Below are 26532 nucleotides of genomic sequence, written 5' to 3'. Positions count from 1 at the left end.
CGACATTGTTATAGTGTTTGGAAGCAGCATGTAAGGAACAATTCACATAAAGACTGATACAAGAGGTAAAAAAAAAAAACACGCATGAAATTGGAGTCTCTTACCTATACAGTGGTCAAACTGCTATTTCGAACAGGTAATTGGGAGAGGCACTATTTGGATTTGTTGCATTACTCTCTAGACCAGGGGTCGGGAAACCTTTCGACTAAGAGAGCCATGAAAGCAAAATATTTGGAAATGTATATGCACGCTTTCTTTCTGCTGTCGACCGTAGCATGGTGCGTGTCAAAGTGCCGCTTTACATTCGACCGTTTCATCGATGGTATTTTGTCATTGCAAATTAGACACACCGCAGAACCTGTTCCCTCCACAAAGGTCTTCGGTCCATTCGTCCTGAAGTGTACCATACTCGTCATCTTTTTTTCTTTTCGCCATCTTATTGGTCGAAGGATTAGCTTTGAGCTCATGACTGAGCGAGCTGATTCAGTTTACCTGTTTCCACAGCAACGGCCGACGTAGGCTAATATCATCCAATTAAAATTGCACCTGCAGCAAACTGCAGACCTGAACAGGACAGGACCAGTGAAATGTCAATGGATGGATTGAACAAGTAACAATATTTTGTTTTATCTGTGAGCCAGATGCAATCATCAAAAGAGCCATATCTGGCTCGCAAGCCATAGGTTCCCAACCCCTGCTCTCGACCAATATAACAAAAGCTGTGTGAAAAAAGGTTAGGAGTGAAGAGGTGAAAACATTGCACTGATCTACTGTATATTTATTCAAATCTGTTTTTGGCGAGCATCCAGTTCAGGGTGTACCTCGCCTACTGCGCAATGACAGCTGGGATGTGGCAATAACATCAAAAGAAAAATAGTTGAGAAATAGAATTTAATGTCATTCGTCAACTTGGCATAAATGCAATCGTTGGCTATTTACAAGCATGGTGATGGAAATCCGTCCCTGCGGTGAAATGAGCGGACTCCCGCTGAGAAAATCGGAACTCTGTGACTCAGCATGATAAGCTTCCTCCTCAGACACCCAAGTCCCATAAAAGTAAATTGGCGTCAAATATTAGCCTATTTGTCTTGATGACATCAAGAGGGGAGGGTGTGGCAAATTGGATCACACGCGCAGAGCTTTGCCATTCATCAGTTGGCGCCCTCTCCCGCAGCGCAAGCATCGGCATCGATTACCGTGATGAATAATTGTCCTGACTGACAGATCACTCTCTCCAGTCTCTCTGGATTCTTGAACTGTGCACCTGAGAAATAACTCTTAAGCTGCTTTTTCAATCAAACACATTTAAGCTCTGACGTCGAATCATTGCCAAGTACGCCAGGCCTCCAAACAGCCAAACGTATGACAGCTCGCCCAGAGTTTGGCATGTGATCATATTGTGATCATTAGATAGAATTTCATATGAGGCCATCTGAGGACGAGGCTCGAAGCAGTGCTCCCGCTCGGCACACAAATTGGAAAAATAAATTCAAGGTAAACCAATTAAAAAGGGTGACATTTCACTAAATTGGCGAACAGCCTTTTTCTCCTCCAACATGAGCATCAGTGGATTTAAGTGCCTTGCAGTCAAGAAAAACTCATTTAAATCTGATATATGGTACATCTTCAGGGGAATCGGATGTATTTGGTGGGATTAACATGCATGCAGGTAAGGATTACACCACAAATTAATCAATTTTCAACCAATACAGTAATCCTCCACTATTCAGGCTGGAATAGGGACCAAGGGAAGTAGCAAAAAGTGCGAGTGATTGCCTATGTGAATAGTTTCAACCATTAACTATGTTCCTAAACCATTTTGAAGGCCCTGTCAATGTCAGAAATTCGGTTAACAAACCTGCCAAATTCAAATGATAAACGAAAAAGTATTACAAAACATGCTTACCAGGGTTAGAATAGTTTTGGAAGTTTAATTTTTGTTTTGTTCAGAATTGGTTTTTTTATTCAGTTTTAAAACGGGATAGTCTTTCCCTTTTCAGTGCTTCATTTTAGTTCAGTATTTAATTGAGAAAGCGAGAGAAAATTTGTAGAGTGCAATATTAAAATTAGTAAAAAGTCACTATGTATTGCGTAGTAAACAAATGGCTGTTTGACCCTACTGCTGAACGGCTGTAATACAAAAAGTAAACACATTTAAAATCAAATTCGAAAGCTCATTTCTGAAATTAACTGGCCAAAATGAAACCTGATCTTTATGCCGTTACCATTCAGTTTTAATTACGGTAGTTTAACAAATGTGAAATGCCATATTTTTCAAGCAGTCTCGCCATTTGTCCTGAACACAAAAATATTTTTTCAATTTTAATTTGACAAATGTCAGTTTTTATAAACTACGATAACCTTGACATCAACACAACTGTGTTTGAGCTGCGAAAATATCTGCTAAAGAACCTCCTGTGGCTGGACTATTTCCCACGGGCTCGCGGGGCTTTTCCACGCTGCGATGAGGCGCTCTAAAATGGCAGCATGAAGCCCCTGTGACCCCTTATATTTTAAGTCAAACATACTTTATGCATCTCAATTTTCAATGTTTACATTATAATTCAGTACTTTAAAGTAACAGATTTATCCAATACATATCTTAGAATGGCGACCAATCGTTTGTGGTACCTAGCTAAACGGAAAAACATAGCAGCAATGTCAGACTATTTGACGGCTCCCACCATGCAAACAGCCACCAATCCTTGGCGCTAATGTTTGTCAAAGCTAATGCTACTTTCACTCTTTTTAAGTCAGCGGATCTTTTTCACAATGTGACAACAAAAATGTATTGTCCCTCAACAGAAATATAGAAGTACAGTAATCCCTCGTTTATCGCGGGGTTACGTTCCAAAAAGAACCAGTGATAGGTGAAATCCGTGAAGTAGTGAGCTTTATTTTTTACAATTTTTATACAATACTGAACTATGTATACAATGAAACCAAAGACCAAACCCTGTTTTCAGGCCCAAGCACAAAAAAACCCAAACGTTTTCAACAAATAACTACAATAGTTTTTGGAAATACTGTACTGTAAAATAATATTTTTAATAGTCAGTACGAGGTTGGACTGTTAACTTCGGCCAGTGCCTTAGCCAATCAGGATGTAGAACGCAATTCACTGTTTAAAAGCATTTTAAAAAAGTGCACTAAAAAAATCCGTGAAACAGCGAAGCCGCGGAAAGTGAACCGCGTTAGAGTGAGGGATCACTGTAAAAAGAATAGTTTTGGAGCAGACTTGCTTACGTTGTGGTGCAAATAATGTTAACTCGATACTGTTTCAAGCCTCGTTTATCCCCCAAATATGGACCCCCATCATGGCAGACAAACAAATACCATTCATGTGATTGACAATGATCTATATTTCCATAATTAAGTGCTTACATACAGGTAGTTGTCAGTCTTTCCACGTTCGTTATGTTCAAATAGGTACAATGGATTGACAAACAAATCTGTGAATTCACTTTACAGGGTGTTTAAAATACACTAGACAGTATATTTGAACTCATATGAATAAAAAAATAGCTTACCTGTTTTAAGTTTGCTAAACTACAAAGAAGCTAAGCTTTGGAGTCATCTTTTGGCATCTAGGACCGTAATCGGAAGCACAAAAAAATATATACTGAGGACAAATAGGTGAGTTTTAAGCAAATAATGGAGGTTTTAAAAAATGCAAAGAAAGAACCACAAATATGCAGGAGATTCCTGTACATCAGGGGTGCCCATTAGGCAGTGGCGGTTCGGGGGGGGGGGGGGGGCAACGGGGGCCAGTGCCCCTGTAGCACCGATTCTGGCCCCCCCCTGTGGCCCCCCCTCCGAGCGCAGATTACGCAGTCGTGCCGAGTCGCCGACGCGAAAGGTGGAAGCAAAGTGCGTGATTTAACATTCTAGTCGGACCCTTTAGTGCGCTGCGCCATTTAAAAATGAGCGGGAAAATGAGAAGCAGTCCGCAGAGAAGGAAATTACCACGACACGAGTGCTATTTGCGTGTGTGTGCGCGGTGTGCGTGTGCATGTGCGCGCGCATGCGTGTGTGTGTGTGTGTAACTTTTTTAGTCTCCCTTTTTATTTTAATTTTTATTTAACAGGATCAATATATAAGACATTGCCTTTTAAAATTTGGATGATTATATGCATGTAAAACATCTAGCTTCAGTGTATTTGCAATTTTTGTCCCCGGCAGGCTGGTACCATATCATCCCCTGGCTTAAATATTCTCAACAGATGGACACGGCGTATTGTTACGCTTGCAGACATTTTAGCCCTCCTAATACTGTTTTTTACTCATCACTGTAATGTTATGACTACAATTTCAAAGTCTGAAGAAATAAAAAGTCAAATAAGATTTCGAATTTGTCTTTTTAGCCCTGGGTTGAATGTGCCCCCCCATCAAAACCCCTGGCCCCAGCCCGGCCCCCTCAGTGAAATTGATCCAGAACCGCCCCTGCCATTAGGTCGATCCTGATCTACCAGTAGATATAAGACAGGTCCCAAGTAGATCCGAGGAGTGTCGAGGAGAAAAAACAAACAAACAACCATTTGTGTGTCTTTGTACATGTTAGTAATATATTTTTTTGTGTTAATGTACACTGCACCCTAATCATCTTATCAGTCTCATTTTCACCCAAAAAATATTTAAAAAATAAAAAAAAAGCAGGTAAATCTTACATTTACGGTGGCGCGTGATTACGTCACCGGAAGTTGTTAGCTCTCAGCAGTCTGCAATTGCAGCTTGTGATCAGAACTGTTGCGCTCTTTTATCGCCATTATTCTCATTCAGAGTTTGCTTCGTGTACAATTCACCGAGGGCACGGGCAAAGAATAGGAATCTAGGAGGGCCCAGGGAAGCACTTTAAAACGGTACGTGTGAGCTACGATAGTTAACAGGCTGCAAAAGTGCGTCGCATGCCTCCGTTTCAGGCTGTTTCTCATCATGGCGTGTGTGTGTGCGCGCGTGCCGGTAAGGGTAGATCCCGGGAGGTTAGTTGATTGAAAAGTAGATCTTCGATCCAAAAAGTTTGGGCACCCCTGCTGTACATCATCCACACAACAGACTTTGTAGGCATTTACTAGACTGGATATTCATTTTCAAAGTGGAATGGATTGTTCTGCAATTACTGATCAAGAGCAAAACTGAACGTTGTTAGAAGTTCAGCTTCGGAGGAGAGAGACAGACACAAAAGTCATCCACTCGGGTGGTAACAAAGTCAGCGCAGTGGCCCTCGCCGCCTGTTGTTCATCCGAGTCAGTTGGCCCCCCCTGCCCAGTGCATGCTCGCCACCCTCTCGCTGAGCTGTTGCCATGGCGCCGTTGTTTCCATGGCTATACCTGTCAATGGAGCCCTCTTCTGGATCGGAAAACAGTGGCGGTGGGGGAGCCAAAAGAAAAATTATCCGTAGTGACGTGCTCGTTGATTCCATTCCGTTTATGATCATGGTTCACGATGTAGCTTTTGAACATGCACCGTGATGAAAGTGAATATGTGGCTTGACGTTATTGAATATTTACCAACTGTAGTTTTCTGAGTAAATAAAGCGGGCGCTGCAATCCGGAATTGGAGAACGCACGTGACTAAAACTTACCATAGGCTGACTGTGGCCTGGCTGTGCTGAGTGCGATTGGCTGCCGAGGGCTGGAGGCTGGCACGGAGGATAGCATCCTAATCAGGTCCCCGTCGTGACAGTCATGGTGAGCCGCACATAGCTGGTCTGTATGTGGACACATCCACGTAGATGACACGCTTTGACAGTGACACAAGCACACCGTTGTAATAACACACCTGATGAATCAGCAGAAGGCCGTGGACCTGATGAGGAGTTGCCAATCTAGAAAGCAAGCATATGAATAATTTAGTAATTGTCGAGCAGCGCAGGGGACTACTAGTTTGCATGTCTGCAACGCAGTCACAGTTCTTGGGGTTCCGCCCTCATGCTAAAAACATGCATGTTAGCTAAGGTTCACTGAAGACTCGAAATTGTCCATGAGTGAAAGAGTGTGAATGGTTGTTTGTGTGGTTGTGCCCCGCCTCTCGCCCAGTCAGTTGGAAGAGGCCATTGCTCAACCGTGACCCTAATGAATACAAGCGGTGTATAGAATGGACAGATTTGTGCACAAATTAATGGTTCAAAATGGCTAACATGTACGGTATGTAGCGATAAGGCATACATTTTGTTACGTTTATTTGTGATATGCTAAATAGGTGAAGATTTCAGAGAACGCGACAATATGTCATCGTTTAACCTTAAAATTGTTTCAGTGTAATGGTAATTTGATGTCAAGAGTTGTGGCAATTGTTTTCCCACACTTGCCCACACAAACAAGTGAAAAAAAAAAAGCAATGTAATATAAGACATGACTTAAGAGGATTTGTGATCATGTTTAGCACACACAATCGTTTGGCCATCAACTGTCACTGTGCGATTTTATTTGCAGCTTGAAGGTAAATCCTACACCACAATACGATTGCTCCTATGTACTACTTTAAACTCTCAGCACTTTTTCTTCTCAAGAATATGATAATAGATACTCTCCCTTAGACTCATCCTTCAAATCTTACCTGCATCGGCACACTTCTGCTATTTGCTGTGCGCCATTGCTCTGGTGTGATGTAATTATCAAAACCATGACAGGGCTGGGAAAAGAAGACAAGAAACCCAGTAAATACAATCCAAACATCATAAAAGTGAAGGTGTGTCATTTTATGAGCAAAAACAAATGATTTCATTTTCAGCACGCTGAGCTGATGACACTTCAGAATTCAGGAAAGAATGCCTCAAGAAAAGACGGTTGCCATGCAGTCAATGTGGCCCTCTTGCAGTGTTTCTGCGAGTTTCGTTACTACTCTGTTTTAAGTCATTGAGTCCATTTTTGCTGGGAATGCAGTCCGAGCACGCACACACGAGATGTTCGAAATCACAAGCCGCTGTGATGAGAATGTGCTCCTGACAAGAGAGATGATCTCGGCAACCATCAGAAGATGATTTAAAACACAAGGTCACCGGTCCTTTCTGAGAGCCTTTGAGGTATCAGACAAATGTATCAAAAGGACAGCAGCAGCTCCCGGTAAGGTCTGCCCCCCCCCCCCAACTCCCCACCCCTTAAAATAGGGAAACCTCGAAACACAAATGCCCCTAAGGCCATAAAAAATAATTTGTAGCCAAGCTTTGATGTTTTGAGGACAAAGTGAGAGAATGTCGACTTAATGCTTTGGCCACAAAGAACTTTTGCAACAATTTGTTTTAGTGGTGTTCGTCTACTGAATAGGGCTGCTGATGCTGCTGCGAACCCTTTTGTACCTGTATTTCTTCACAAAATGACGTTCCAGCTACAAAAAGTTGCTGAGGGGTGGACTTCTCCTCATTATCCATAGGGGGCGTCGTCCTGTCACTGAGCCATGAGAGCGGGCACTGCATCAACGCCTGGCGCTGAGGTTGGGATCCCGGTAGGCCGTCTGTCAGTCCTCGGTCCTGACTTGCAAGCCGATCCCTGCACATCGCACTGTCCCTGCCTGTTTCAGAGGGGTGCTCTTGACCTGCTGAGGGGTCCCTCAGGGCCCTGTTCTGGATCAGACTCCTGGGCGTATCATAACGTTGTCTGAGCAGGCCAGAACTTTGGCGCTCATCATCGAGCCGAGAGGTCCCGCCACTGTGTTCCTGGTGAGGCGTGCACTGGGAAGGCGAAGGCGGAGGATTGGGAGGAGGAGCAGATAGAGTGGCCAGGGAGCCAAATTCCTCTCCTGCTCCCTGGGTGGCCATGTCCACACTGCCTGTGCAGGAGGAGAAGCTGCCTGAGCTCCCGGTCGCTATCCCAATGCCGCTATCCAACGAGCTCTGGCGCCCGCTATCATGGAGACCACGAGGATGGAGTTGAGTGGAAGATGGACCACAGCCTCCCATCACAGCAGCGTACAGGCGGTCATCTGAAGTGGTCAAGGCCTTCAGCGAGGATGAGCTCAACGCTGTCTCGCTGGGGAGGTGTAACTTTACGAACGGCTCTGCCCAGAAAGAATGTCGGCTCCCGTAGCTCGTGTCGGATTGGCTGGAGGAGGAGCTGGAGATACTGCTGCGGTCGTCCACGGCAACAGATATGCTGCAGCTATAAGTGGAAGCTGAGAAGAAAATCATCAAAACCTGTTCAGTGATTTATTGAGTGAATAATCTTTTTTTTTATTGTATTGTATTCCAATATTAAAGTTCTTTTTGACCACAATTTTTTTAAGAATATAGTGTTTTGAGTACTGTAGATAAAATTAATGCCTATTTTCCAGAATAAATGTGTATGATGGTGACAAAGCCGTATTTTTAAAAATGTGACTTTCTTCCTTTGTTGAAGTGTGACATCAATAATATTTTGTTTAGTCTCAAACATGACAACTTTCTTTCCCCACACAAAGAGGCAAGTGTTTAATTTGCTGGGCGTTTTGGAGTAGAGATGGTATTTTGGTCTAATTGGTGTTAGGATTATTTTGGCGATGCAAGGGGTCCCTGGTCCCCAAAAGTTTGAGAAGTCCTGCTGTAGACAAGATTTACCTGTGCTGCTCGCAAGACTGCAAGTTGACAGCATGCTGAGTCTTTTCTCCAGCTCGCAGGCTTCCTGGTTGAGCCGTTCTTCAACCGATGCCGGATTGGCATTGACGGTCTCTGCTTTTGCATCAACACGGAAAAGCATATCGTTAAATCACTGAGCCAAGAAATACAGGGTTCCCACTCTTCCACTTGCTTTTTATTTATGGACTTTTTAAGGACTTAAGAGGGCTAATTTTGCCATCTTCTCAGGACATTTTCTCCATTCACTGTATACGAAGGCCTTTTTAGCCGAAAAAAAAAGGTGTTTTTAGTCCAAAAAACCGACCATGTATAGTAAGGCGTTTTTAAGCCCCCCAGAAAAAGACGATGTACAGTAAGGCGTTTTTAGCCCAAAAAAAAATAACGACCATGTATAGTCAGGTGTTTTTTCGCCAATAAACAATGACCATCTATGCTTACTATCCATTTTGGCCGAAAAAACGACCATGTATAACAAGGCATTTTTTGCACAAAAAAACGGCCACGTATAATAGGGAGTTTTTAGCCCCAAAAAATGACCATGTATCTTAAGGCGTTTTTAACCCCCCCCCCCCCCCAAAAAAAAGACCATGTATCGTAAGGTGTTTTTAGCCGAAAAACACGGCCATGTATAGGAAGGTGTATTTAGCCCCCAAAGAAACGACCATGTACAGTAAGGCGTTTTTAGGCCCCCCAAAAAAGTTTTTAGCCCAAAAACCGACCATGTATAGTAAGGCGCTTTTAGCCGGAAAAAAACGACCATGTATAGTAAGGCGTTTTTAGCCGAAAACCCCCCGACCATGTACATTTAATAAGGTGTTTTTAGCAACAAAAAAAAAAGACCATGTATAGTAAGGCATTTATAGGCGGAAAAAAACGACGATGTAAAGTAATGTGTTTTTCTCCCCCAAAAAACGACCATGTATAGTAAGGCGTTTTTAGCTGCCCCCAAAAAAGATGATGTATAGTAAGGCGTTTTTAGCCCCAAAAAAAACGACCATGTATAGTAAGGCGTTTTTAGCTGGAAAAAAACCGACCATTTATAGTAAAGCGTTTTTAGACGAAAAAACGACCACGTATAGTAAGGCGCTTTTTGCAAAAAAAAAAAAAAAAACATCATGTATGGTAAAGCGTTTTTAGCTGAAATAAACGACCATGTATAGTAAGGCGTTTTTAGCCGAAAAAAACCCAGACCATGTACATTTAATAAGGCGTTTTTAGCAACAAAAAAAAACAAAAAAAAAACGACCATGTATAGTAAGGCGTTTTTAGCCGGAAAAAAAACGACCATGTAAAGTAATGTGTTTTTCTCCCCCAAAAAACGACCATGTATAGTAAGGCGTTTTTAGCCCCCCCCCCAAAAAGATGATGTATAGTAAGGCGTTTTTAAGCTGGAAAAAAAAACGACCATGTATAGTAAGGCGTTTTTAGCCCAAAAAAAAATAAAAATAACGACCATGTATTGTAAGGCGTTTTTAGCCCAAAAAAAAAAAAATAACGACCATGTATAGTAAGGTGTTTTTAGCCGAACCCCCCCCCCCCGACCATGTATAGTCAGGTGTTTTTTCGCCGATAAACAATGACCATCTATGCTTACTATCCATTTTAGCCGAAAAAACGACCATGTATAACAAGGCATTTTTCGCACAAAAAAACGGCCACGTATAATAGGGAGTTTTTAGCCCCAAAAAATGACCATGTATCTTAAGGCGCTTTTAACCCCCCCCCCCCAAAAAAGACCATGTATCGTAAGGTGTTTTTAGCCGAAAAACACGGCCATGTATAGGAAGGTGTATTTAGCCCCCAAAGAAACGACCATGTACAGTAAGGCGTTTTTAGGCCCCCCAAAAAAGACGATGTATAGTAAGGCGTTTTTAGCCCAAAAACCGACCATGTATAGTAAGGCGCTTTTAGCCGGAAAAAAACGACCATGTATAGTAAGGCGTTTTTAGCCGAAAACCCCCCGACCATGTACATTTAATAAGGCGTTTTTAGCAAAAAAAAAACAAAACAAAAAACGACCATGTATAGTAAGGCGTTTTTAGCCGGAAAAAAAACGACCATGTAAAGTAATGTGTTTTTCTCCCCCAAAAAACGACCATGTATAGTAAGGCGTTTTTAGCCCCCCCCCCCAAAAAAAGATGATGTATAGTAAGGCGTTTTTAAGCTGGGAAAAAAAACGACCATGTATAGTAAGGCGTTTTTAGCCCAAAAAAAAATAAAAATAACGACCATGTATTGTAAGGCGTTTTTAGCCCAAAAAAAAAAAAAAAATAACGACCATGTATAGTAAGGTGTTTTTAGCCGAACCCCCCCCCCCCGACCATGTATAGTCAGGTGTTTTTTCGCCGATAAACAATGACCATCTATGCTTACTATCCATTTTAGCCGAAAAAACGACCAAGGCATTTTTCGCACAAAAAAACGGCCACGTATAATAGGGAGTTTTTAGCCCCAAAAAATGACCATGTATCTTAAGGCGCTTTTAACCCCCCCCCCCCCAAAAAAAGACCATGTATCGTAAGGTGTTTTTAGCCGAAAAACACGGCCATGTATAGGAAGGTGTTTTTAGCCCGCAAAGAAACGACCATGTACAGTAAGGCGTTTTTAGGCCCCCCAAAAAAGACGATGTATAGTAAGGCGTTTTTAGCCGGAAAAAAACGACCATGTATAGTAAGGCGTTTTTAGCAGGAAAAAAAACGACCATGTAGATTAAGACGTTTTTAGCTGAAAGAAAATGACCAATGTTGTCAAGTGTTTTCAGCCGGAAAAAACGACCATGGATCGTAAGGCGTTTTTATCCCCAAAAATGACCATGTACGTACGGTAAGGTGTTTTGAGCCGAAACAAACGACCATGTACAGTAAGGCCATGTATAGTAAGGAGTTTTTAGCTGGAAAAAAAACGACCATGTATAGGAAGGCGTTTTTAGTCCAAAAAACCAACGGCATTTTTAGCCGGAAAAAAACCGACCATGTATAGTAAGGTGTTTTTAAGCCCCCCAGAAAAAGACGATGTCAGGCGTTTTCAGCCAAAAAAAACAAAACAAAAAACGACCATGTATAGTTATGCGTTTTTGGCCGAAAAAACCCGACCATGTAGATATAGTAAGGCGTTTTTAGCAGAAAAAACGACCATGTATAGTAAGGCGTTTTTAGCCGAAAAAAAATGACCATCTATGCTTTCTATCCATTTTAGCCGAAAAAAACGACCATGTATAATAAGGCATTTTTCTCACAAAAGAACGGCCACGTGAAATAAGGAGATTTTAGCCCCAAAAAATGACCATGTATCTTAAGGCGTTTTTAACCAAAACAAAAAAAACATGTATCGTAAGGCGTTTTTAGCCGGAAAAAAACCGACCATGTAAAGTAATGTGTTTTTCTCCCCCAAAAAACGACCATGTATAGTAAGGCGTTTTAGCCCCCCCAAAAAAGATGTATAGTTAGGCGTTTTTAGCCCCAAAAAACCGCCCATGTATAGTAAGGCGTTTTTAGCTGAAAAACACGACCATGTATAGGAAGGCGTTTTTAGTCCAAAAAACCGACCATGTATAGTAAGGCGTTTTTAAGCCACCCAGAAAAAGACGCTGTATAGTAAGGCATTTTTAGCCCCAGCCCCCCCCCCCCCAAAAAAACGACCATGTATAGGAATACGTTTTTGGCCGAAAAAACGACCATGTATAGTAAGGCGTTTTTAGCCGGAAATAAGCGACCATGTATATAGTAAGACGTTTTTAGCCCCAAAAAACGACCATTGATAGTAAGGCCTTTTTTAGCCGAAAAAAAAAAAAAAGACCATGTATGTTTTTAGCTGAAAAAACGACCATGTACGGTAAAGCGTTTTGAGCCGAAACAAACGACTATGGACAGTAAGGCATTTTTAGCCCAAAACACGAACCTGTATAGTCCGGTGCTTTTAGCTGGAAAAAAAAACGACCATTTATAGAAAGGCGTTTTTAACCGAAAAAAGGACCATGGATCGTAAGGCGTTTTGAGCCGAAACAAACGACTATGTACAGTAAGGCTATGTATAGTAAGGCGTTTTTAGCCCTCCAAAAACGACCATGTATCCGAAGTCATTTTTCACCGAAAAAAACAACCATGTAGAGAAAGGCGTTTTTTAGCAGAATAATGCTAAATCATGTATAGTCAGGCATTTTTAGCCGGAAAAAAACGACCATGTAGATTAAGACGTTTTTAGCCCAAAAAATGACCATGTACGGTAAAGCGTTTTGAGCCGAAACAAACGACTATGTACAGTAAGGCCATGTATAGTAAGGTGTTTTTAGCCCAAAAACCGACCATGTATAGTAAGGCACTTTTAGCCGGAAAAAAACGACCATGTATATATAGTAAGGCATTTTTAGCAGGAAAAAAAAACTACCATATAGACGTTTTTAGCCCAAAAAACGACCATGTACGGTAAAGCGTTTAGAGCCGAAACAAACGGCCATCTATAGTAAGGCGTTTTTAGCCGAAAAAACCCCGACTATGTATAGTAAGGCATTTTTAGCCCAAAAAACTACCATGTGCGGCAAAGCGTTTTGAGCCAAAACAAACGACTATGTACAGTCAGATCATGTATAGCAAGGCGTTTTTAGCCGAAGGAAAACAACAATGTATCGTCAGGCTTTTTCAGCCGGAAAAAAAATGACCATGTATAGTAAGGCGTCAGCAGGGGATTCACGGTGGATTTAATGAACGGAAAGCCACATATCACTGAGCTGGTGTTCAAATCATTGCTGCCAAAGGAAAGGCACATCTTTATTTTTCGGGGCAATCACCTAACTGTTTATTTGACATACTGTATGTCAAATTGACCCTAAATGATCCGAAGTGATCACGTGATCATAATTGGAACTGATCGGACACGGCGGGAAAAGCAGAGCGGGAACCAGGAAGGCATGTAGCCCGACAGCGGGGTTTGAGGGAAAGGGCGCCAGGTGCATTTTCTAACAAAACTATTAATTGGAAAGGAGGGGAAAATGCCATACAAAAATGAAATGAACACCACAGGTTAATTTAATTTCCTTCACAAATAATGCAGAGTTGTGCCAGTGTGAATAACTTGGTTTTCAGTATTCTTTTAAAACACATCCTCACTTTATTTTACCACTTGTCCAATTACAATTCATGTACGCACTGCAGTAGCTCATAGGAAGGTCCCCACTGAAGCTTACTGTACAAGCTTTTGTTCAGTCCACTTCAACGAATTCTTCTCCAAGGAAAAGAGAAGAAAACATCGATGCCAAAGTGTTACGATGTGAATGTTGCTTCGGGCGTTCTGTTGAAAAGGTGTTTAGCCAAACTAAAATCAATGTGCTGGCTATAAAAAGAGCAACTCCCTGCTGAAAACAAACAAAACTCCTGTTGCATGTCTGCATCATGGCGAAGGGGGATGAGGTGAGCGAGAGGGTGTGCGTTAGTGTGTGCACATTGCAGTGGGCCATTTTGTGCGCGGAGGTGACAACAACCCAACCACTGGAAGTGTGCCTTGGCTCTCTTCGCACCTAATGCTTCACGTGCTGATGCTAAGTTTCTTCACCACACTTGGTGAGGTGTCAACTAACATCCCTCCCTCCTAGCATGGCGAGGCAATGCTAATTTTAACAGCAGTGAAGGACGCCAGGCACGACAGCAGACAGCATTTACATTTTTTTTTTAACTGAAGCTAGGATAGAGGGAAAAAAAAGTGAAAACAGCCCATCACAAGCATGTTTGAATGAACACATGCTGACAACAACAGCATGCCGCACCCATGAAGACATCTGCAGAGTAAATCAATAACTCACTGACACTGCCAATCAAAACTCAACAAGAAGGCAGGATTTTTGACTGTATCTGATATTAGTAGGTTCAAGTTTCCCACATGTCGGGGCCAACAAGTTTAGAGGATTACAGTGGTGACATGTGCTATGAATGCATTCACAACTGTTATGACTTGGCATTGTGGAGCCACATTACCAAAAAAAACAAAGCAAAAAAAAATGGATCCAGGGCAGAATTTTACATTACTCTACAAGTGGGGCAGTGCACCAATTGCAAAAATGAGTTTAAATACCATTCAGGTGCCTAAGAAGGTCACGTCCGGTGGCTGTTGACGTGCAGGACAGCCACAGAGAAACAAGCATGTTTGTGTCTATAAAAAATCAAATCTTTGGTCACATCTCTGCCTCTGCCACACAGCGTCTTGAAAATGCAAGCGGCACATTTCACACAAGTCATGTGCAAAGTTTCATCTTTGGCTGACCTTCAGGGCTTTGAAGATGAGGCGTTTACGTTAGCACGGCACCCGAAACAAACGCCGAACGCTGAGCAAAGCATGCATGTGTGTGAGTGTGTGTGTGTTCACCTGGCAGGGAAGGTCGCAGCCCATGCGTCGCCCTGCTGGGGTTGATGCCCCTGACGATGCAGTCAAACAGAAAACTGATCTGCTCTCCGTCTGAGCAGGACAAGAAGAAAACTCCTGCCCCTGCAGCATACATGAAAAAGAGGAAGCAAAAGTTAGAACCACACCAATTTATGGTGTTTTATATATATAAAGTGTGTGTGTGTATATATATATATATAAATAAAAAAAATCCTCATCTCGCCCCTCGGGTGGTGTCCATCCCTCATTCAGCTCGGGTCCTCTACCAGAGGCCAGGAAGCTTGAGGGTTCTTGCTGTTCCCAGCACTGCACATTTCTGGACTGAGATGTCCGATGTTGTTCCCGGGATCTGTTGCAACCACTCATCTAGTTTGGGGGTCACTGCCCCGAGTGCTCCGACCACCACAGGCACGACTGTCACCTTTACTTTCCAGGCTCTCTCCAGCTCCAGCATATATATATATATATATATATATATATATATATATATATATATATATATACATACATACATACACACAGACACTGTATATATATTAGTTTTTTTTCCCCAGGGAAGGGTAGTTGAGAGCAAGTGGTGAATGTAAATGGATGGAAATTTCCAAAAGTAAAGAATTACTGTATTCCACGTAGGGCTGAACGATTTTGAAAAATGAACTCATTGCGATTTCATCCCTTCAATATTGTGACTTTAGCATGCAATTTTTTCTCTTTCTATGTCATTTTTTTAAACAAACAAACAAGCAATACTCTTTTCTTGTAATTAGCTGCAATTCGATTCTCATCGTCCACTCTTACGCGAACGTCACATCAATATCCAGTAAGCTCTCACTTGGATGTTGACATCGAAATTACTTTCATCGCTGAGTAAATCAAGACCATGGAGTACAGCTGATTGACTATTGATCTGCTGATGGAATGGAGAGAGGCCAAAACGCATGCTAGAAACTATGGCACTACCACAGCCAGATTGACGAGCAATCCAGGGGCGGTGTTATGGTCAAACTTCAGGTTTCTGAAACAATTGGAACAATCTGTTGCATTGACACGCATGAGGGGGACAGTAGTAGTCCTGCATTTGAATATCCCGATTTAAACGGGACAGAATTTCTAGGCGCAGCCGAAGCGTTGAGGGGATCCGTTTTGGGGGCCTCAGTATTGCATCCCTGCTTTTTGCAGATGATGTGGTGCTGTTGGCTCCTTCAAACAGGGCTCTCCAACTCTCACTGGAGCATTTCGCAGCCGAGTGTGAAGCGGTTGGGATGAGGATCAGCACCTCCAAATCTGAAACCATGGTCCTCAGTCGGAAAAGGGTGGAGTGTCCCCTCCGGTTCGGGGAGGAGATCTTGCCCCAAGTGGAGGAGTTCAAGTATCTTGGGGTCTTGTTCACGAGTGGGGGCAGGAGGGAGCGGGAGATCGACAGGCGGATCGGTGCAGCGTCTGCTGTGATGCGGACGTTGTATCGGTCTGTCGTGGTGAAGAAGGAGCTGAGCCAAAGGGCAAAGCTCTCAATTTACCGGTCGATCTACGTTCCAACCCTCATCTATGGTCACGAGCTATGGGTCGTGACCGAAAGAACGAGATCCCGGATACAAGCGGCCGAAATGAGTTTTCTCCGCAGGGTGTCCGGGCTCTCCCTTAGAGATAAGGTGAGAAGCTCGGTCATCCGGGAGGGGCTCAGAGTCGAGCCGCTTCTCCTCCACATCGAGAGGAGCCAGATGAGGTGGCTTGGGCATCTGATTCGGATGCCCCCTGAGCGCCTCCCTGGTGAGGTGTTCCGGGCATGTCCCACCGGGAGGAGACCCCGAGGAAGACCCAGGACACGCTGGAGAGACTATGTCACCCAGCTGGCCTGGGAACGTCTCGGGATCCCCCGGGGAGAGCTGGAAGAAGTAGCTAGGGAGAGGGAAGTCTGGGCTTCCCTGCTAAAGCTGTTGCCCCCGCGACCCGGCCCCGGATAAGCGGTAGATGATGGATGGATGGATGGAACGGTGACGCATCGACAACTTCCAAATAGACGTCATTTCTGCTTCTTCCTTTCTATTTGTGGTAAAACACCAGATATTCATGTGAAACATCAGAATTCAATGCATTCAAGTTTGGTTCGCTTAATGCGTGATAAGATGGCCGCTGGTGAATTTAGGTGTAGGCGACAGCCAAATGGCGTTGAGAGTGGACTTACCGGTACAACGTTACACGCAGGTGCCGTACACCTGACACACAGCTAAAAAAATAAAAAATAAAACAGTGTTGTTTACCTTTCAGTCCCACAGACCTCAATGACGTGTCCCGTATTGTTTTTATTTCACCAATCACCACGCTGTATGTGACTGCGTCTGTTGTTTTTATCTAGATTCTTGCGGCGCCTGTGTTCTTGATGCCGACTGGCTGTCGCCAACCAAGGACGGACTGACTGATGTTTCATCCGTCAGACGAAACGCCCAACGCCCACAATTATAGATGCATCTTAATATATTAGAATATTGTACAAAAGTGCATTTATTTCGGTAGTTCAATTTGTATGTGAACCTCATGATATAGATTCATTAAGCAAACAGGAAACTCATTTTATTTACCGAAGGATTTCTTTTCCAATTATATAAAAAATTATTTCAATTGCATCTTTTTTAAAATGATTAAACAATATGACCTTTGAGTCATTTTTGTAAGATCCTTTGGTTCTTCTCTGCTTTTGCTTCTGAATGTCATTAACTGTTGTGTTTGGAAAAGCTTTGAAAATGATACCATGCTTGTGTCAAACACATTGAGCTGCCTTTTAGATGAAATGTGCTTTTAAAATAAAGCTGCCTTGCCTCGCCTACAACTGTGTGTGTGTGTGTGTGTGTGTGTGTGTGTGTGTGTGTGTGTGTGTGTGTGTGTGTATGGGCGCACTGAAGGACATGGAAAAATTGCTGCCATAGCACACTGAGCTTTGAATTACTTTCACCTCTCACACGTTTGACAGCTTTCCAAACTCTACAGCAAATCATTTATTGCTGCCTCTGTTATGCGTGTCTGTCAATCTGCGTGCGTTTGTTCATTAGAGAAGCAACACGAACACATGCGGACCTGATAGGCCAGGCTCTGGCAAACATCGATTCGAAGTTGCTGCTAGCTCGTTGCCTACCAATGTTGCTGTGTATGTTTTCACACAGAGGAAGTCTGCAAGAACTTGGTCACTTTTATGCTGCCCCAAAGTCAGTATTGCCGCTAGCAAAAGTGCTTTGCGCAGCAACGCTGTCCACTGCTAAGTGTGAATGTCACAAAGATGGTCATGTCACTTTGGTTGTCATCTGTGCAGCCAGCGGTATTAGTTAGCACGCGAGTGCCGACTGTGAAAGTGCACCAGTGCGTGCATGGTGCCATTCAGGGGTAAATTATTTTCCGCAGCAGCTTTACATGACCGAGAGACACACATTTACTGAAGCACTGCTCTTAAGTATTTGTAATGATTGCACTGATGAGGATTTGATAGTCAGCAAAAGTAATTGTAACTTGACAGCCAAAAGGCAGATGAGATAAAGAAATGACTATAGTGGAACATCAAGTGTCTGTCATGTCACACACAACTTCACCTGCTCTCATGCACAAACTGAATTAAATTATTAACTTTAATGGTGTGTTAGGCTTTTGAGTTGCATGAAGCCCCCTCAAATTCAAAGCTGTACGGCTTTTGTCCAGCACAACCATGTTCGCCATCAAACATCTGACAACGTTAAAGCAGCCTTTTGTTTTTATGGTCCACATTGGTTTGCTTCTTCTTGAACTTCAGTGAGGAAAACGACATTGAATTGCGCACCTAAAAGCATTACATTTTCTCAAAAGGCGACAGTGCGCCTTATAATCCAATGCTCCTTGTATATGGATCAATATTCTGATTTCTTGGACATAGTATTTTAAATGTTCTGTAAAGCACTTTGTTAAAGCTGCGGCAGTTGTGAAAGCGCAATATAAATGAAGCTATATTGCCGTCTTCCTCAACTGGCGGACCGCGATCCACGACCGGACCGCCGACCTCCTCTGTCCGGACCCTCGGCAAATTGTATAAAATAATAAATTATAAAGTCATTTTTACGTTATACATTTTATATTTTTGGACTATAATCTGCGCATTACCGCGATCGCTTGTTAAAATTATCCGTTTTATTATTTGCGTGCACGAACGTGCGTGCACGAACGTGCATTATTTGCGTGCACGATTATTTGTGTGTATAATGTTTGACGAATTGGAGACCCTGGCTGAGCAGGGCATGTCGGCGATAACCATGCGCTGATTGGCTCCTCTGAACTTAAGGTGTGCCCATACATAAGCGTCACGCATTCAAAATGGATGATTGTGTCAGGAAACAGACGCATGCGCGACGCCACAGTGTGCTCACAGCTTCAGCACAGGAGAGCCGCACACAGACAATTAGACAAGACCAATCGCGGGAGGTTTCGATTGTGTGCAGTTTTGCTCCCGTCTACCCGGGGATCTTTGCAGCTGTTTAACAGCAGAACACCGCAACATGGTAAATGAACATCCCAATGGCGTCCTCAAATAATATTTGCATGCCTCAGACATTGCATTCACCTTTAGTGGAAGAACAGCACTGCACATTCCTGTGCTCCCTTGTGTCGTATTTAAAATGGTTCTTAACTCCTCTTCTGATATATTTTTCAGTGATTTCAGAGGGGATGTGAAAAGGGGAATTGTACAAATGAAAATGATATTTTTGTTTTCATGTTTAGTATTTATTTTGGTAAAATTAGTATTTTGTTTTGCTTTTGTTAAATTAAGGGAAAAAAAAGACAACTACTGTTTAACAAAGTTAGAGTAAAAATGTCTTATTTCCCTAAAAGGGCTATTTCTATTATTAAGCAGGCACAACTTAACAAAATAAAAGAGTTCCTCTGCCTCAACACAATACCTCTCATTATTTGCTGTGTAGTGGCAAAGTGAATAATTGTTATTTTCATGCACCCCATTATTGGTTGGTTGTGAGGAGTTTTGATTTGTATAAGCTTGGCTTGACCGCCATGCATGGGACCGGACCTTGGTCTTATAAAAAAAAATAATAATAATAAAATAAAATAAAATAGTGGACCTACAGCCTTTCTAGTTGAGGACCACTGCTATATTGTATTGTAGTGTATTCCTTTAGCATAGCTCCATCTAGTGGATGCAAAACGCAACCTTAGCCACCATTGTAGCTTCTATTCTATGCCCCTTATAATGCGGTGCACCCTATATATGAAAACAGCTTTAAAATCATTGAAGGTGCACCTTATACTCCGAAGCGCCTTATAGTGCGGAAAATACGGTACTTACAGCATCAAAAACAGTTCAAGCAAACCTAACGATGTGGTGACTGGCTGACCCTGCAAATGATCGTTTCTATTTGTATTATTTATGCATTGATTTCTTTGTTGGGAAAGACGTTATTACAAAGCTTCAAACCTCCTGGTCCATTTGGACCTGCAGGAGAGCTGAATTTATTCCTGCCATAAGATGATTTACTGAAATAAGTGTTCAAATGTTGAGGTCATAAAACTGAAGACTGCCTGTAGGGAACAGATAAACGTGATAGAATGTGTTCGCAGAAATGCTCACTATTTCAATGTTTGACAAACCTCAAACTCAGCGGAATTTGGAAACATTATAAAGGTGATACATCATCACCACTCACTTAATGACAGGCCGAAATAAATTATAGAAAGCATGACCGGCTATTACTTTTCCATATTCCATTTGTCAATGGGAAGCACAAAGGAAAATGGATCCAAGAGCCAAACAAAAAATGTCACTATAGAGGTTTTTGTTTTGGTTGAATGTGTTTATATATATGTGTGTGTGTGTGTGTGTGTGTGTGTGTATATATATATATGCAGTATATACACACACACACACACACACATATAAATGTTTTTGTACTTTGGGTTGTATAGAATTGCTCTGCATAACAAGGTGAGCTGTTTTAATATTTTGCCCCTACATAATAAGACCAAATTATTACAAAGTACAAACATTTCGGTAAAATCCAGTACAGGTCTGAAAACTAGCACCACCATAATAATCCTGTTTTAGCCTATTTGAGTATTGCTCAACAAATATTTCTCTGTCAAACCCACTTTAGCAGTATCATCTTTGTAAACGCCAAATTTTTATACACAACTTTTGCACTGACGCTCATTATAATATGCAAGTGGGCCTAAAATTGCAGTATGGTGGTTGTCAAAATCTTCTAATTTCAAGACACCTGTTGAGCGGATGTAGCTGACTAGAGTATTGTGGTTTTGGAAAGCACAGAAATGTTGGTCCAAAAAGCCGCCTCATCCCTTTTTTTTCTCGAGTAAAGAAATATAAAACACAACTAATCTTGAGGTTATGAATTCACTCGCGTGATATCCTCTGTGATTCGCTGACTGTTTCTTGTTTTTTTTTGGGGGGGGGGGGGGGGGGTTGAGATGGCCTGTCTTGACTGTCGCTGAGATTGCTGGTTAATTCATCCCTGAGGCCAATGAGAAGACAGGAAATGGTTGTCGCAACACCAGGAGGAATGTAATTGGCTGAGCAAGCCTGACTAGAATGCCTGGTATTAATAGCCATTGGTCATCACAGCACGGAAACAAGAGCCCCTGGAGCTCATGGTTCGTCGGGTAGGAGCCATGAGTCTTCACGCGCATACTGTACACACATAAATACGAAGCTATTTTGGCAGCAAGTAATGCAGTCTGACATGGATTAGTTATTCTAGAAACATTTGTCAAAATTCATTGCATCATTTGATTTCGGTCCCAGTGATCAGTTCCAACAAAATTCCATCTTAACCCTCTCAGGGACAGCGTTTACTACAGTGGACAGCCTATCATGTTGTCAGTTGACAGGTTATCATTATTGGTTCAAAATCCACTTATCAACCTTCCATGGTCAAGTTTTACTCACAGAATCCACAGCGAGTCCCTCCCTCAAACACAAAGCCATTTGGCACAGCGCCATATCGACGTAAAGAGGACAGCTTCCAGTGGCCAATGATGGCGGGAGGGAGGCCCCTGGTGAGGGCCAATAGGTTGTTGCACAGGTGGAGAGAAGCGGGGCCAATCTCCAATTTGGTACCAGGCTCCACAGTGACACCAAATCTGTGGACTGCAGGGCCAAAACAGAGAGGGACAAAATGTGCATGAGACAAAATTGTGGCATGTTCCCTATTCCCATTCACCCAGGTAACGGTATTTTCTGTATTTAATTATCATTAATTAAATCCATCGCAGCTGGACTACCAGAACTGTCCAAATGCCGGAGGACACAAATAAAACCCCAACTGAGGAACTGTTTTCTAAAAGATGACAACTCCTCGCATTCACATTCCCAATAGGCTCAGCATGCTTATTTTGAAAATGGAATAAATTCCGTTCGTACTGGCGAAAAGAAAATTTCATCGCCCAGGAATACTTTGGAAAGAAACTGATTGGTTGCATCTATCAAATTCTGCTCTTATCGCAATATTCACAGTTGGTGTGGCTTGAGCATGACTAATAACATTAATACACTGTCATTACATTATGTAAATTTGCTTAATAATCAAATATCCAGCGTGAAATTAAAAATACGATTGGCTCTGACAAGGTGTTCCGACAATCAGCTACACACGAACAAAGTTATGATCAGTTCAAGTGGTTTTCAGAAAGTCATTCAATACACTTGAACAAATACAATATTCACAAAAAGTTTGCTATAGTTGATCTCAGTGTAACATTTCAGAATCAATCGAGAATGCACTGTAACTTTGACAGGTAAATTTAACCTATCACTACTTTCATTTTTATACAAAGCCAATTCCAATGAAGTTAGGACATTGTGTTGAACATAAATATAAACAGAATGCTAGGATTTGTAAATCAGATTCAACTGGAATTTATTTAAATACACAATATAGACAAGACATGTAATTGCCAAACTGATAAACAAATTTTATTTTGCAAATAATCAGGAACTTTAAATCTTATGACTGCAACACGTCCCAAAAAGTTGGGACAGGGGCCTATTTACCACTCTGTTACATCACCTTCTCTTCTAATAACATTCAATAAACGTTTGGGAACTGAGGACACAAATTGTTGGCGCTTTGTAGGTTGAATTCTTTTCCATTCTCGCTCGATGTACAGCTTCAGTTGCTCAAAAGTCCGGGATCTCCTTTGGCGTATTTTACACTTCATAATGCAGCGCATATTTTCAATGGGAGACAGGTCAGGACTGCAGGCAGGCCAGTCTAGCACACACACTCTTACATGTTGTTGTAATACGTGCAGAATGTGGTTTGGCATTGTCTGGCTGGAATAAGCAGAACCATCCATGAAAAAGACATTGCTTGGATGGCAGCATACGTTTCTGCCAAACCTAGATGTACCTTTCAGCATGAATAGCGTCTTGACAGATGTATAAGCTACCCACGTACGACTACGCAATGTACTACATGGTGTGAAATGTATGCGAGTGTCTGCCTCTTTGGCAGACACCGTATGATTTAGATACACTGATAGATAGTGCGCTCCATATACCATTTTAATCACTGGATTTTTCATCTGTTGGACTATGCCGTGTTTTTTTGAAGGGGGGGGTGGCGGGGGGAGACTGACTGACGACAGCCTGGCAGAGCGATGAAATTTACTGACGGGAGCGATGACAGAAGTGTTAAAATAACACGATGGACTGACCGACTCATGATTACAGTTTGGTTCAGCTTGAAAGGTAAAGGCAAGTCAACTGTATTTAAAAGATGACATACTGACGATGACGGAGCAGCAGGCTGCTGAGGGATGGCAAATGACGAACTGGCAACATTTTGTAAATTGCCCACCTCGGGACAGGCATACTCAACACATTTAATTGGACATTTACAATGAAAAAACCCCACAAAACACAGAGAAAAAAAAAGAGAAAAAACCCCACCTGTTATGAGATTTTCCATAAAGGTGTGCTGAATATGTCAAGTGCATGTTGCAGCGTTCACACGACACGCACACTCGATGATGTCGCAAATTGCGGCCCGGCAAAACAGTTCGGCAAGAAATAATGAAGGTGTAGAGTACATCAAAAAGAAGATTTACCCTGAAATGTCACCCGAAAGATGAATATTCCCAATTTATCACAAATTAACTCATCCTATACAGTGAAACTCCTCTAGAACGAAACCTACATGGCGAAAATACCCCCTAGTGTGAAAACATCTTCATGCATTGACACCATTCCCACTCTCCTGCCCCCCATACAACGAAAAAAAAAAACCCTGTTGCGTTATACGAAATCTTTTTCTTTGCTCTTGCCTCACAATGAGATTCACTGTAACGAAGTCTAATCCAACAGTGACCTCTACTGCTTCATTCGGAAACGGCAACAGCAACCACCACACTGGTTTACACATGCGCAGTAGTCCAGGAAGTATTTGTTATTGTTAGTTTCAGACGCAGCAAGAACGTTGCATTGCTAAAATGGCTACAAAACGGACCTTTGGATGTCAAGCAGCTAAGACAACAAGAGCTCTGACGCTGGAAGGGAGGGTAAAAGTGATCAAAATGAAAGACGGAGGAAACAAAATAAAAGACATTATCCAAGAAATTGATGTAAGTGAAAGTGAATGCTGATCGTAAATTTCGCAATTTCTTTCCCTTTTTTTCTTTCTACACTGACTATATGAAGTGTCAAGTATGCTCATACTTATGTACTATTGGAATAAAAGTAAAGAATAAAAATAAAGAGTACACATACGTTTGTGTGTGCGTGTACATATACGTTTGTGTGTGTGAGTGTGTGTTTACATCTGAGATCAAATATGCTACAGTGAAAACCCCCCTGTTGTGAAAAATTTCTTGCTGCAAACATGATTTCGTTGGAGAGGAGTTTCACTGTACAACACATATGATATGTATCATAATACATCTGTGGGGTTAGTCATGAAAACACAGTTTTTGAGTGGCAGCGTTCAACATAAAATTGGTTACGCATAAAACTAGCCCCCTAAAAAATGCATTGAAGAGTTTCAAGGCTAAGCCACCTTTGACCCTGCCACTAACCTTCCCCCAGGCTGTAGCGTACGCGGGAGTCCCAGGCCAGAAGAGCTTCTCGACTGTGGAAGCCCAGCACCAGGGTGTGTGCCAGGCAGAGGATAGAGAGCGTGTAGCTGACGCCATCATAACCTGGTCCTGGTTCCACACCATATATGCCCTGAAAAAAAGCATCAGTTGTACTGATGAAATATGATATTTTTGGAATATATAGAGCTGTATTTACTCTAATGCAGTACAACTGGAGTGCATCCTGGTTTGCCGCTGGAAATTATGTGATAATAGTGGATATTTGTGAAGACATAATAGACATCATAATAATAAAATATACGTATCACTGATGTCCTGGAGCTCATTTACCTGCCTGTTGAGTGTTGCTAAAGCTAAACTGTGGCAGCGTTTGTACTTTCCGGACCTGGATTTGACACCTCGGGCCCATTCCTACTTTCAATAGAACGTTTGTGATGTCCTACATCGCATTTGATTGGGCTGCCGTGCCTCATTCTGTGCTTCATTGTGAGGTACATACAATGTGACAGTAGTCCATATCTGAAAGGATTCACCATAAAAATGCAAATAAATGTCAAAAAGCTGTGTACCTCTAGTGTCACACCAAGACGCTCCTTGGCTTTCTTCTTGTCTTTGTAGGCGAGCACAGACAGACAGTCTGCAGGACACACGGACACAGTGTGACACAAGCTTTACACATAGGCAGTCACTTTGTGCTTAATAACAGCTCACAGAGTAGCTTTGTGTCATTTGTGGAGCGTGTCTATGCAACAGCTGTCATAGCAAACCCTAAAACAATGAGCTGATCCACTGGCGCAGCTGAGAATGACAATCACTGAACACCCGCAAACACGCACGTGCACAAGCACACGCCATGCCAACCACGTTTGCCTTATTCCTCACGATTAGCCTGTTTTGCATTGAAATAATGAGACCACTTTTAGTTGACACAACAGGCTTTCTACGAAAGTCGGAGCCCGTTAACTATTTCACGACGCCAATCTCCCAATTGATTAGAGAATTTACAAATATGTAAGTTTCAAACACCATGATAGTGACCCGTTTACGCAAACGTTCACATGTTGACGCGCAAAGGTTGCATTCAAGTTCCGGGGAGGCGCACAGACTGCGCATATCCAAACGACAGTTTATGTTTAAATGGAAATATTCAAATGAGACTGTTGCAAAGTGTCAGATTGAATGAATATGTGCAAGTTTATTTGAAGAAAACAAAAATATTTACCTGCGACCGGAGAAGGCTTCCGAACGACGACCCACCGAGACTTCCACTGGGAGTATGGACATAACACATACAAAACAATAAAAACGTCCTTTATCCTTCTATAGAACACATATGCTTTACACGCATTGTTAAAGTTGATAATCAGACGTAAAGAAGAAAATGTCACCTTTTTCCCATCTCTAAACTTGACTTGTCCCTCCGCGACAACTGTATCCGTCATCTTCTGACATGGTTCCTAGCAGCTGCGTGCGCGCGTGTGCATGTACGTGTGCTTGCTGGTGTGCCTTGGCAGGGGGTGACTTCAAAATAGCCTCAGCCGGGCAAG

The 26532-nt window shown here is 42.3% G+C and overlaps 1 protein-coding gene across 1 annotated transcript; it reads right to left on the bottom strand.

Annotated features, from left to right (window-relative positions):
• Positions 1-4422: 4422 nt before the first annotated feature.
• dok7b (docking protein 7b) lies at positions 4423-26492 on the bottom strand. Its single transcript, XM_086120250.1, has 12 exons — positions 26374-26492; positions 26208-26253; positions 25555-25622; positions 24965-25115; positions 21840-22040; positions 14897-15016; positions 8528-8638; positions 7295-8106; positions 6556-6630; positions 5779-5824; positions 5582-5707; positions 4423-5346 (listed from the first exon to the last, which is right to left on the bottom strand). The coding sequence occupies exons 1-12, from the start codon at positions 26425-26427 to the stop codon at positions 5207-5209; spliced, it is 1950 nt and encodes a 649-aa protein (XP_085976376.1). The 5' UTR covers positions 26428-26492; the 3' UTR covers positions 4423-5206.
• Positions 26493-26532: the final 40 nt, after the last annotated feature.

The sequence above is a fragment of the Hippocampus guttulatus genome, chromosome 9, assembly GCF_054856545.1.
Source record: "Hippocampus guttulatus isolate MCC_2025c chromosome 9, RoL_Hgut_1.0, whole genome shotgun sequence".
Classification (NCBI taxonomy): Eukaryota; Metazoa; Chordata; class Actinopteri; order Syngnathiformes; family Syngnathidae; genus Hippocampus; species Hippocampus guttulatus.
This window is presented reverse-complemented; position numbering and strand designations above follow the sequence as displayed.

What these genes read in the sequence shown, in the direction of transcription:
- dok7b (XM_086120250.1), bottom strand. Translation starts at nt 26,427, where the DNA reads ATGACGGATACAGTTGTCGCGGAGGGACAAGTCAAGTTTAGAGATGGG. An exon ending in AGTTTAGAGATGGGAAAAAG is followed by an intron (nt 26,254 to 26,373) that starts GTGACATTTTCT and finishes CCATACTCCCAG; the next exon opens with TGGAAGTCTCGGTGGGTCGT. An exon ending in ACGCTACAGCCTGGGGGAAG is followed by an intron (nt 22,041 to 24,964) that starts GTTAGTGGCAGG and finishes TTGGCCCTGCAG; the next exon opens with TCCACAGATTTGGTGTCACT.